The 12723-nt window shown below is 45.9% G+C and overlaps 1 protein-coding gene across 1 annotated transcript; it reads right to left on the reverse strand.

Annotated features, from left to right (window-relative positions):
• Positions 1-1666: 1666 nt before the first annotated feature.
• LOC147103228 (uncharacterized) lies at positions 1667-12010 on the reverse strand. The gene is made up of 2 exons (XM_085962662.1): positions 11927-12010; positions 1667-5082 (listed from the first exon to the last, which is right to left on the reverse strand). The coding sequence occupies exon 2, from the start codon at positions 4974-4976 to the stop codon at positions 4443-4445; it is 534 nt and encodes a 177-aa protein (XP_085818788.1). The 5' UTR covers positions 4977-5082; positions 11927-12010; the 3' UTR covers positions 1667-4442.
• Positions 12011-12723: the final 713 nt, after the last annotated feature.

The raw sequence follows: 12723 nt of genomic DNA on the forward strand, positions 1-12723 counted from the left end.
AATTGACCTGTTTCATTATAATACAGGTGTAGTGACTCTGTGTCCAATATTCCTGATAGTCCAGTAGGTTTGTGCTTCTGATTTCCCTGATGGTCTAGTGAGTCTACATATCGAAATTTCCTGGCATTCTGGAAGCTCTCCCCATTCATACATCAACAATATTTTTTTAAATATTCTTTGGCTAGGAGGAAGAGGTTCCAATCCAGGTCCAACGTCTGACTTCATTCAAATACTCATCCAAAGTTATAAAGTAGAATTAGAAAAATGTATGTAGTTTTGGGATACCTCTTGATTCACAGGACAGGATTCTTTCAATAAAATACAATGTTATGTATTTAGCTTGGGATTGGTGCAATTCTTGTAGCCACTGAAAAGCAATTCTAGAAGTCATTTTGTTTGTCCTTTCTGCATTCCTTCAACACTGAATAGGTTAAATTCTTCAACTCATTGGCCCGGATTTTGCCGTAAAAATAACGATAAGGTGATCAGTGCTCACTGTTATTAAAGAGTAAATCGGACAGCAACTTCCAGCGAACGCGCCTGCGCAGTTAAACACGGAAATCAGGAAGTTGCTGTCCAAGTTGCCTTGCTCCTCCAGAAGCTTCGCTACACTGGTATCTCACCAGGAGACATGCATTCAAATACATGTAAGGGCGTGAAGTTGCAGCAAGTTACCCACCAAGCATGCCCGAAGAAGTTAGGGCTTGTTCATTCAATTGTAATTTTTAATGGCGAGTTAAGACTTCATTGTGCAAAAGCCCATAGACTGCCTGTGGGCAAGTGTAAGCGTAATGAAGGGCGAGCGCCGTTTGTTCGCTGCTGACTGCAAAATCTGGGCCATTGTGCTGACTGAAAAGCTTTCAGTACGTCACGACACTCTCAGTGCTTTGAAGTAATATTTGATGGTTTATTTTATTTGGTTTTTGAAATAAATTCTGGTAAAATCCTTATCGAGTCAAATCTGTTCCATGTGTTATTCATTCGTAGGTTGCCACAACGATGTTGAGGTTTTATTGATTGTATAAAGAAGAAAAATAGCAGTGTGCACCCAAATATAGATGAATGCACTGTGGAGGCATTTTGTTCAAATATAATTATAGGCTTGTACCAATGAATGGGTTAGCCAAACAGTGTAAGTGAGGTTCTGTGGTTACTCTGGAAGTTTTAACCACCTGCGTACTAAAATTTCAGACAGAGTGGGGACAGACTGTCTGTGACCCTCACAGGTTGTTGTGATTTCACCGCCTTTCCCCGGAGCCTTTTGGGGCCACAGAAGTGGAAAGCAGCCTCAGAGTCTGAACTGAAGTTTGCCAACAGTGTGTGAATGCCCAGAGCTGGCAAGCTGTAAAGAAAAACTTTTCAATATTGCATTATGTGGGTCGATGAAAGAACCTGCAGGAATTATGTCTGGAGCATTAGCCCATTGAGACGAATGAGCTTAATCATATTCACCAGATTCAGATCCTTCAATCACTGACACCAATTCTGTCAGTGCATTTTTCTGAAATTAGGAACTCCTCAATTGGATTTTATCGCTTTCCCAATGACTATTTCACAATAAGACAATGCCCTGTGGTTACATTCTCATTTTATTATTTTAGTGTTTTTTTTAATTCATTTATGGGATGTGGGCATCGCTGGTAAGGCCAGCATTTATTGCCTATCCCTAGTTGCCCTCGAGAAGGTGGTGGTGAGCCTCCACCTTGAACCTGCAGCAGTCCGTGTGGTGAAGGTGCTCCCACAGTGCTGTTAGGCAGGGAGTTCCAGGATTTTGACCCAGCGACGATGAAGGATTGGTGATATACATCCAAGTCAGGATGGTGTGTGACTTGGAGGGGAACTTGGAGATGGTGGTGTTCCCATGCGTCTGCTGCCCTTGTCCTTCTAGGTGGAAGAGGTTTGGGAGGTGCTGCTGAAGAAGCCTTGGCGAGTTGCAGTGCCTCTTGTAGATGGTACACACTGCAGCCGGGTCGGTCTACAGAAACGGTGGCACTTGGAATTACAAGATGTCTTGAAATGTATTTCATTTTACATAATCAAAACTTACTGTACAATATTAATTAACCTCTTAACTTTATCAATCCACAAAAATGAAAGCTTAATGTATTTTAATTATTTTTATACATTCACTCAAAGAATGCTTGTGCCGTCTTATTGTCATTGGTGTTACTTATACCGTAAACAAAATTAAAGGCTTATCAGAATGCTATTTCTCAATTCAATCTGCACATATACTGAAAGACAGAGTAGGTTGATAATAATTTAAAGAAAAAGTTTTGATTATTTATTTATTTATTATAATCAGGTATGTGTAAAGTTAAATTGTGTGACATTTTTTCATTTGCGCCATCATGTTTTTGCTATAATATCAACAATAACTGAAGGACAGTCATCAAAATTGAATGATACTATCCTTAAACTGCTAACTCATGAATAAAGCAACAATCAACAAACACAAAATTATTATAAAGTCAAAAATGACACCTTTGATATCATATCACTGGAAAAAAACATGCAGCAACACCAGTGACACAATACAACACCAATGACTTGACACCAGACTATTTCAAACAACTCAATGAATTTATTACATTTCATCTAACGAATGTGCCATTTTTTTCAGTTAACTCATTTACAGCACTGAGAGATTCATATAATTTGAGTAATAGCATAAAAAAACTTAGCCAAAGCACTTTAAGACCAAAGAGGAGCACATTAAAGAGAGCACATTAAGACCAAGACCAAGAATGATTGTGTCTGAACATTGTCATCAACATCGTAGTCAACATCACCATTTTCATAGAAACTCATAAAACATGTAGCCTAGTTCTATCCTGATGGAGCCAGATATAAAACATACTCATTAGAACACAAGTAAACAAGGTAATCTGTCTTTACATCAACTTTAGGCTTCCAGCAACTGGTTTTTGACTTGTGGTCACACATCCAGTTGCCCCTTCAAATATGTCCAGATCTTCTGGTCAACCTGAGTTGATCATTTGTTCACAGGAACTGGCTCTGGCATGAAACACATTATCTGGTCGTCCCCATACCAGTTTACGTCATCTCTTGGGCTTGGCCAGAAAAACCTGTTCACGCCATTCCTGTGCATGCACTTGACTTTTATGTTGTGCTCTTCCACCTCCAGTATAATGCCAGGGTATGGCTGGTCATCATACCTCACAATACACCACTGCCCGCCATGGTGAGTCTCAATGACATCAGGTTGGTGTGGTTGTTGTGGAGCAGAGTGGTCACGTTCTGCAGGCGGCACAGCTCCTACAATGATTTCTTGGAGACTGTAACATGGGCAATCCCACGCGCCCTCTGCTGCGTGGCAGAAACAACTGATGTCTCTGTATTTGAGGATGCCAGGTGTGATGCTCAAAACTTGATGCATTTTCATGGTCCCCTTTATTGCCACAAGAGGCACCTCCAGCATTTTCTGTGCCTTAGTCTCAACATCTTCCTCGCTTACATAGAACAGTTTCACCTGCGTTCCAGAGTCCTTTAACTCCTGGAAGAAAGAGAGTGCATCTGGGATATCCCTTCCCTGACGGACCAAGATGTCGGCTGACCTCTTTAATGCACCCCCCACCCCATCCGGAGCACCCTTCCCATGGTTTGCCTTGAAGAAGTTCCAAGTGATTTTGGGGAAGCTCTTCTGGTGAGGTTCTGAGCAAATCATGTAGAAATTGCCCTTCTGCTTGTATTGGGTGGCAGGGCCATCGCTGAAGAAATGAAGGTTCTGGACTTCAGGGCACTGATTTTTCACCATCTCCAGGATGGGGTCTAGATGAGCCCATATAGCCACTGGTTCATGCCTTCTACTTGGGGAGATCGTACTAAAGGGCATGGGGGGCTGGTCCTGCACATAGAGAACACCAGTGTGGAGGGTCACTTGTTGATGTGACCCCCCCCCCCAAAGTGCACAGACTGGATTTCATTTGCATACTTGCAAGTGTAGTTTTCACTAAAATCTATGTGTATAAGGCAGTCCTTGGAGGTCAGGTTCTCTCTTAGATTTCTGTAAGCATTGGACTGCCAACGGATGTTGAAGATGTGTCTGTGGAACTTAAAGAGCCTACCTTGAAAATGGGTAGCAAGCTCATCCTCTGTTATTGGCACATCTTTCTTGACAGTGATTGTTCTTCTCTTCTCAGACTCTTCACCTGGTTTGGAATGGTCAATCTTCTCCAGACGCCACTGGGTTAAAGTTACCAGTGTATTTGATGTTGATTCGGTGAGGGGATATGTGGTGCGTTCACATTCTTGGCATTCACCATAGGCACATGACTTTGAGTTGTTGCAGACGGTGCTGTCAGCCATTTCATCCAGGTTTTTACACTCTGAGAGCCCAAGTTTGTACAGTGTATCTGCCATAAACTGAAGATTTTCATGAGTCTTGCACTGACATGTTTCTCTGTTCCGCTCATTTGGTGTCACAACCCAAAAGGGTCTCTGCCTGCAGAAGAAGGCATAAGAAATCTGTTCACCATGCTCACAATAAATCTCTTGTGGAGGTTGAGCAGGGAGTCACAGAGTAACCTCCTCTGTTTCTTCACCTTCTGGAGAGTGATTGTGTTTTTCTTTCCTGTGGTCAGTCTGCTGACATCATCTCTGAGGTAGAACTGTCTCACAGTCTTCCTCTTGTTTGTGGTGGTTTCTCGAGAGCTGATCTTTGGTTTTCTCCAAGCTTTGTATGAGAAGCCAATGCTCTTCTGGCACAGCAGCTGGAATTTGTATTTTCTGATCAGCTTTCCCGTCAGTATGTTTGCAAAAACCTGTTTGGATTTTGTTTCTTTGGCTGCATTGTACTTTTCCTTTAAATCTCCCACAAGAGCAAAGTGGAATTTCAGAGCTTTCATGACTGGAGAGTGGACTGTGTAACCTTGGAGGATCTCTTTTGTCTTCGTTCCTGGGCTTTCGGAATTTGCAACTCTACCCCGCAAACGGAAATAAAGTTTCTTGTACATGTTGCATTGTCGTTTGCTTTCCTCAAGCTTATCTTCCAACTTCTGAATTTTCCTCTGGCTCCTTTGTGCATCTCTCCTGCGCGCTCTCCTCCCTTGTCGTAGTTGTCTGTCAAATATATTGGTGTAATATGTCAGAATAGTAATCCAATCATGTCTTCAATTACATTAAAATCATTCAAATATCTAATTTAATCAATTTCTATGATCAATTTCTCATTTCCCTTCCTATGAAATGACTAACACCAATGTCTTCAGTTCTACCTTGAGATGCTGGGTGAACTCTCTGGAGATGATGGGGGGTCAAGACTGTCTCTCCTGCTCTCATATCTTGCCTGTGTCTTGCCTGGTTGACTCGCCATGCCTTGCGCTGACCTCTCTTTGCCCTTTCACTGAGATCATTTATTTTCTTTCTTTTTTTTGTTGCTATATTATTGGCATAACCCTGACGCCTTTTTTCTAAGTACTCTGCTCTACATGTAGGGTCTGCATCCCTGCGCTGTCTGTAAAGCCTCTGCTTCTCAGCTGCACTCAATTTAGCCATACCTGACAAAAGGAACAATAACAATAACAATAGGAAGTTATGAAAATGAAACATTATGTGCTATTTTGCCCTAATAACTTTTGTTGAAGCTTTTATAAAAGCTCATTTACACAAAAACATCACTGGTATTACTGATTGTCATTGGTGTTACCAGGAGGAGTAGTGACACCAATGGCGGTAACACCAATGACAATTTGCAGAAAAAATGTTTTTTACAAAATGGACGCCACAGTACCTCAGACCACATGTCTTCAATCATATTAAAATCATTCAAATATCTAATTTAATCAATTTCTATGATCAATTTCTCATTTCCCTTCCTATGAAATGACTAACACCAATGACATACTTAAAAGTCTCGCATAAAATTATCAAATAAATCATCAAATTTATAACAAATGAAGAGAGACAGCAGACTCACCATGTGCCTCTGTTGATCGCACTTCCTCCAATGACCTCTTGAACCAGGAAGTACTTCCAAAAGTCATTGCATTTTTTCAAAATAGTGTGTTTTGTGAAGCAGTAACACCAATGACATAACATGGGGTTACCGCTATTGCCGTTCTATTATTTACTAGCTGGAGTGCCTGGCTGTGCCGAGGGTTTTTTGAGGGCATATTGTTATGAAAAGTAGAAATAATTTTTATATATATATAAATGAGTTTGTCTGTCTGTCTGTCTGTGTGGGAAGGAGAGAGAGAGAGAGAGAGGGAAAGAGAGAGAGAGAGAGGGAAGGAGAGAGAGAGAGAGAGAGAGGGAAGGAGAGAGAGAGAGAGAGAGGGAAGGAGAGAGAGAGAGAGAGAGGGAAGGAGAGAGAAAGAGAGGGAAGGAGAGAGAGAGAGAGAGAGGAGAGAGAGAGAGAAAGGGAAGGAGGGAGAGAGAGAGAGGGAAGGAGAGAGAGAGGGAAGGAGAGAGAGAGAGAGAGGGAAGGAGAGAGAGAGAGGGAAGGAGAGAGAAAGAGAGCGGGAAGGAGGGAGAGAGAGAGAGGGAAGGAGAGAGAGAGAGGGGAGGAGAAAGAGAGAGAGGGAAGGAGAGAGAGAGAGGGAAGGAGAGAGAGAGAGAGAGAGAGAGAGAGAGAGGGAAGGAGAGGGTGAGGGAAGGAGATAGAGAAGAGAGGAAGACACCCCGGGGAAGGGGCTGGACTCAGAGCCCGGCGGGTGAAGAAGGGCGGCCGCCATTTTGTGAGGTCGGCGGGAAGTTTGAATTGCGGCGGCCGAAGGAAGAAGGCGAGCTCTCCCTCCCTCTCCCACCCCTTCACTCTTTCCCTCCCTCACCCTCTCTCTCTCCCTCCCCCTCTCTCTCCCTGCCGCTCTCTCTCCCTGCCGCTCTCTCTCTTCCCCCTCTCTCTCCCTGCCCCTCTCTCTCCCTGCCCCGCTCTCTCCCTGCCTCTCTCTCTCCCTCCCTCACCCTCTCTCTCTACCTCCCCCTCTCTCTCCCTGCCCCTCTCTCTTCCCCCTCCCTCCCCGCTCTCTCTCTCTCCCCCTCCCTCCCCGCTCTCTCTCTCTCCCCCTCCCGCCCCGCTCTCTCTCTTTCCCCCTCCCTCCCTGCTCTCTCTCCCTCCCTCTCTCTCCCTCCCTCCCCTCTCCCTCTCTCCCTCTCTCCCCCACTCCCCCTCTCCCCCTCTCCTCTCCCTCCGACTCACCTCGGCACCAGAACGGAGTATATCCGACACCGGGAGGCCGGGTGCCCTTTGCTCAGAGGCGAGCCCGGGGTTCCTCATGTTTAACCAGGTGGGCCTTTGGACCCGGTTGGCTGGGCGACAGTGGAAGGCCTTTCGCTCCCCGGACTCCCGTGTCCGATTTAGGTCGGGGACGGCTCGTTGGAAATCCCCGGTTTTCCCGGTCCCGCATCAATGGCAAGAGAGGGAAGGAGAGAGAGGGAAGAGGAGAGAGAGAGAGAGAGGTGGGGGGAAGGAGAGAGAGAGAGGGGGAAGGACTTAGAGGCAGGCCGTGGTGACCATGCGCGGCCTAGCGCTTCAGGCCCGGCCGGGCTCTCGGGCCGCGACTCATCTTAGCTGAGCTCCCGCTTTGGGAGAGAGAGAGAGAGAGAGGGGGGGAAGGAGAGAGAGAGAGAGAGAGAGGGGGGGGGAAGGAGAGAGAGAGAGAGAGAGAAATTCCTGAATCAATACTAATGAATCAACACTAATGAATCAACAATTTCCTCACCTCCATTACCATTTTTTTTAGCTTCAGGCCCGGCCGGTCTTTAATGGCCGCCACTCACCTCAGCTCCCGCTCGGCAGTTTGAAGGATTAGGCCCCGCCCACAAATGCCATGAAGCACCCCCCAATTGGTCAACCATCACGTCACTCAACGCTAATGAGCGGTAGGATTGGTCAACCGCTAATGAGCGGATTTTGTCCGTTTTTTGAAGGTTTTTTGTATACAGCTCCCTCTCTACTCTCCTGCCCTCACCCTCTCCTCTCCCCTCTCCTGCCCTCCCCCTCTCCTCTCCCCTCTCTCCCCCTCTCCTGTCCCTCCCTCTCCCCTCCCTCCCCCTCTCCTCTCCTCTCCCTCCCTCCCCTTCTCCCCTCCCTCCCTCCCCCTCTCCTCTCCCCTCCCTCTCCTTCTCCTCTCCCCTCCCTCTCCCTCTCCTCTCCCTCCCTCCCTCCCTCCCCCCCCTTCCCGCCCTCCCGAGCACCGCCCCCCCCGCCCTCCCGAGCACCGGCCCCCCCGCCCGAGCCGGTATAGGTAAAAAGCGGGATGAGGTCCTAAAAGCAGAATATAGGGAGTTAGGAGGTAAATTAAAAAACAGGACCTCAAAGGTAGTAATCTCAGGATTGCTACCAGTGCCACGTGCTAGTCAGAGTAGAAATAGAAGGATACTTCAGATGAATACGTGGCTAGAGGAATGGTGCCAGGGGGAGCGATTCAAGTTCCTGGGACATTGGAACCGGTTCTGGGGGAGGTGGGACCAGTTCAAACCGGACGGTCTACACCTGGGCAGGGCTGGAACCGATGTCCTAGGGGGAGTGTTTGCTAGTGCTCTGGGGGAGGGTTTAAACTAAAATGGAAGGGGTTGGGAACCTGAGCAGGGAGACAGAGGAAAGGGAAACAAGGATAAAAGCAAAAGATAGGAAGGAGAAAAACAAAAGTGGCAGTCAGAGAAATCAATGGTTTAAATCAAACGTGGCCACAGTAAATAATAATTCTAATAGGTCTAAGAGCGTTAAAAAAACAAGCCTGAAGGCTTTGTGTCTTAATGCGAGGAGCATTTGTAATAAGGTGGATGAATTGGCTGCGCAAATAGAGGTAAATGAATATGATTTGGTTGGGATTACGGAAACGTGGCTCAAGGATGGCCAAGACTGGGAACTCAACATCCAGGGGTATTCGATATTCAGGAAAGATAGGCAAAAAGGAAAGGGAGGAGGGGTAGCATTACTGGTTAAAGAAGGGATTAACACAATTGTAATGAAGGATATTAGCTCTGATGATGTGGAATCTGTATGGGTAGAATTGAGAAATACTAAGGGGAAAAAAACATTAGTGGGAGTGGTATATAGACCTCCAAACAGTAAGGCGGAGGTTGGGGATGGCATTAAAAGGGAAATTAAAGAAGCGTGCAATAAGGTCACAGCAGTCATCATGGGTGACTTTAATCTACATATAGATTGGGCTAACCAAATTACTAACAATACTGTGGAGGAGGAATTCCTGGAGTGTTTACGGGATGGTTTCCTGGACCAATATGTCGAGGAACCAACCAGAGATCAGGCGATCTTAGACTGGGTATTATGTAACGAGAAAGGATTAATTAGCAATCTTGTTGTAAGAGGCCCCTTGGGTCGGAGTGATCATAATATGATCGAATTCTTCATTAAGAGGGAGAATGAAATAGTTCACTCAGAAACTAGGGTCCTCAATTTAAATAAAGGAAACTACGATGGTCTGAGGAGCGAGTTGGGTAGGATTGATTGGGGAATGGCGCTCAAAGGGTTGACGGTGGATAGGCAATGGCAAACATTCAAAGACCGAATGGATGAACTACAGAAGTTGTTCATCCCAGTTTGGCATAAAAATAAAACAAAAAAGGTGACTCAACCGTGGCTAACAAGGGAAATTAGGGATAGCATAAGATCCAAGGAGAGGACATATAAATTGGTCAGAAAAAGCAATAATCCTGAGAATTGGGAGCAGTTTAGGATTCAACAAAGGAGGACAAAGGGATTAATTAAGAAAGGGAAAATAGAATATGAGAGTAAGCTTGCAGGGAACATAAAAACTGACTGTAAAAGCTTTTATAGATATGTGAAGAGAAAAAGATTGGTGAAGTCAAGCGTAGGTCCCTTGCAGTCAGAATCGGGGGAATTTATAATGGGGAACAAAGAAATGGCAGACCAACTAAATACATATTTTGGTCTGTCTTCACAAAGGAGGACACAAATAACCTCCCAGAAATACCGGGGAACATAGGGTCTGATGAAAGGGTGGAACTAAAAGAAATCAGTATTTATAGGGAAATGGTGTTCGGAGATGAAAGGGTGGAACTAAAAGAAATCAGTATTTATAGGGAAATGGTGTTCGGAAAATTGATGGGACTGAAGGCCGATAAATCCCCAGGGCCTGATAATCTACATCCCAGGGTACTTAAGGAAGTGGCCCTAGAAATAGTAGATGCATTGCTGGTCATCTTCCAGAACTCAATAGACTCTGGAACAGTACCCATGGATTGGAGGGTAGCTAATGTTACCCCACTATTCAAAAAAGGTGGCAGAGAAAAAGCGGTGAATTGGTAGTGGGGAAAATGCTAGAGTCCATTATAAAAGATGTAACAGCAGAGCACTTGGAAAGCAGTGACAGGATCGGACAAAGTCAACATGGATTTACAAATTGTAAATCATGCTTGACTAATCTACTGGAATTTTTTTTAGGATGTAACTGGTAAAATAGATAAGGAAGAACCAGTGGATGTGGTGTATTTGGACTTTCAGAAGGCTTTTGATAAGGTCCCGCATAAGAGATTAGCGTGCAAAATTAAGGCACATGGGATTGGGGGCAAGGTATTGACTTGGATAGAGAACTGGTTGGCGGACAGAAAGCAAAGAGTTGGAATAAACGGGTCATTTTCCGAGTGGCAGGCAGTGACTAGTGGGGTACCGCAAGGATCGGTCCTAGGACCCCAGCTGTTCACAATATATATTAATGATCTGGATGAGGGAATTGGATGTAATATCTCCAAATTTGCAGACGACACAAAGCTGGGTCGGAGGGTATGCTGTGAGGAGGATGTCATGAAACTCCAGTACGATTTGGACAGGTTAGGTGATTGGGCAGAAACATGGCAAATGCACTATAATGTGGATAAATGTGAGGTTATCCACTTTGGTGGCAAAAACAGGAAGGCAGATTATTATTTGAATGGCAATAGATTGGGAGAAGGGGAAGTGCAAAGAGACCTGGGTGTTCTTGTACACCAGTCGCTGAAGGTAAGCATGCAGGTGCAGCAGGCAGTTAAGGCGGCAAATGGTATGTTGGCCTTCGTAGCAAGAGGGTTCGAGTACAGGAACAAGAATGTCTTACTACAGTTCGTGAGACCACACCTTGGGTATTGTGTGCAGTTTTGGTCGCCTTATCTGAGGAAGGACGTTCTTGCCATGGAAGGAGTGCAGCGAAGATTCACCAGGCTGATACCTGTGATGGCAGGAATGACGTATGAGGAGAGATTGTGTCGATTGGGCTTATACTCACTGGAGTTTAGAAGATTGAGAGGGGATCTCATCGAAACCTATAAAATTCTGTCAGGCCTGGACAGACTAGATGCTGGAAGGATGTTCCCGATGGTCGGGGAGTCCAGAACCAGGGGTCATAGTCTAAGGATAAGGGGTAGGACATTTAGGACTGAAATGAGAAGGAATTTCTTCACCCAGAGAGTGGTGAACCTGTGGAATTCTCTGCCACAGAGGGCGGTGGAGGCCAGTTCATTAAATATATTCAAGAAAGAGTTGGATATATTTCTTAAGGCTAAAGGGATCAAGGGATATGGGGAGAAGGCAGGGACAGAGTACTGAAGTTGGATGATCAGCCATGATCTCATTGAATGGCAGAGCAGGCTCGACAAGCCGAATGGCCTACTCCTGCTCCTATCTTCTATGTTTCTATGTTTCAAGACCGCCGATTGCGGCTGGGCCTGCGCGCCGCGAGCACCGGCCCCCCCTGCCCTCCTGAGCACTGCCCCCCCCCCCCGCTCTCCCGAGCACCGGCCCCCCGCCCGAGCCGGCTTCAAGACCGCCGATTGCAGCTGGGCCTGCGCGCCGCGCGAGGAGAGAGAGAGAGAGAGAGAGAGACTGGGGGGTGTTTTGCTTCACGGCTCAGGGGGAAGAAAGGCGGGAACGGAGCGGGCTCTGTGGGTGTGGGGGAGAAGTAGAAACATCGATATCAGCTTCTAGTCGTTGGCACCAGTCACTCACCGCAGCTTCCAGTCGTTGGCAGCAGTCACTTCGTTTATGGAAAACCCTCTGCCCTCCCGAGCCCCGGGACGGGGCCTGAGTGGGCTTTAGACCACCGATTGCGGCTGGGCCTGCGGCCTAGTAGAGGTGGGGGAAAGCCCGAGTCCCCGGGCACTAAAAAAAGAGGGTGAAAGATAGGAAAATTAATCAGCTTACAAAAAGTCTTTAGAAATTCATTTACTTTTTTAAAAAACTATTTAATTGTGTACAGAAAGTGGGGGGAAAAAAACCAACTTAGGAATCAAGATGGCGGCCACTCACCTCAGCTCAGAAGGGTTAGGCCCGCCCACACACGCACCGATTGGTCAACCGTCAGGTCACTGAACTGTAGGATTGGTCAATCGTCACGTCACTCGACTCTAGGATGGCCCGCCCACACGCGCAATGAACCCGCCCCCGTGATGCAGCGATTGGTCGACCGTCGCGTCGCTTGACTGTATGATTGGTCAACCTTCATGTCACTCGATGCTAATGAGCGGATAATGAGCGGATTTTTGAACGTTTTTTGTATACTGTCGGCACAATTTTTGTCTGACCAAAAAGTAAATATGCTTATGACCATTCCGGAATCGTAAGCTTTCTTTTATGTACGCTCTATAACTTTTGAGTGTATAGAGGACAGACAGACAGACAGACAGTCAGACGGAAGGACAGACAGACAGAGACAGAAGAGCTATTTTATATATATAGATAATATTTAGTTGGTATTTTAGTTTTTTTAGGTTTCCATTCCATAAATCTGACATTTGTGTTTACTT

This window comes from Somniosus microcephalus, chromosome 20 (assembly GCF_052327205.1).
Source record: "Somniosus microcephalus isolate GS21.2 chromosome 20, FLI_Smic_1.0, whole genome shotgun sequence".
NCBI lineage: Eukaryota > Metazoa > Chordata > Chondrichthyes > Squaliformes > Somniosidae > Somniosus > Somniosus microcephalus.

Excerpts from the sequence above, each read along its gene's own strand:
- LOC147103228 (XM_085962662.1), bottom strand. The coding sequence starts at position 4,976 with ATGTACAAGAAACTTTATTTCCGTTTGCGGGGTAGAGTTGCAAATTCC.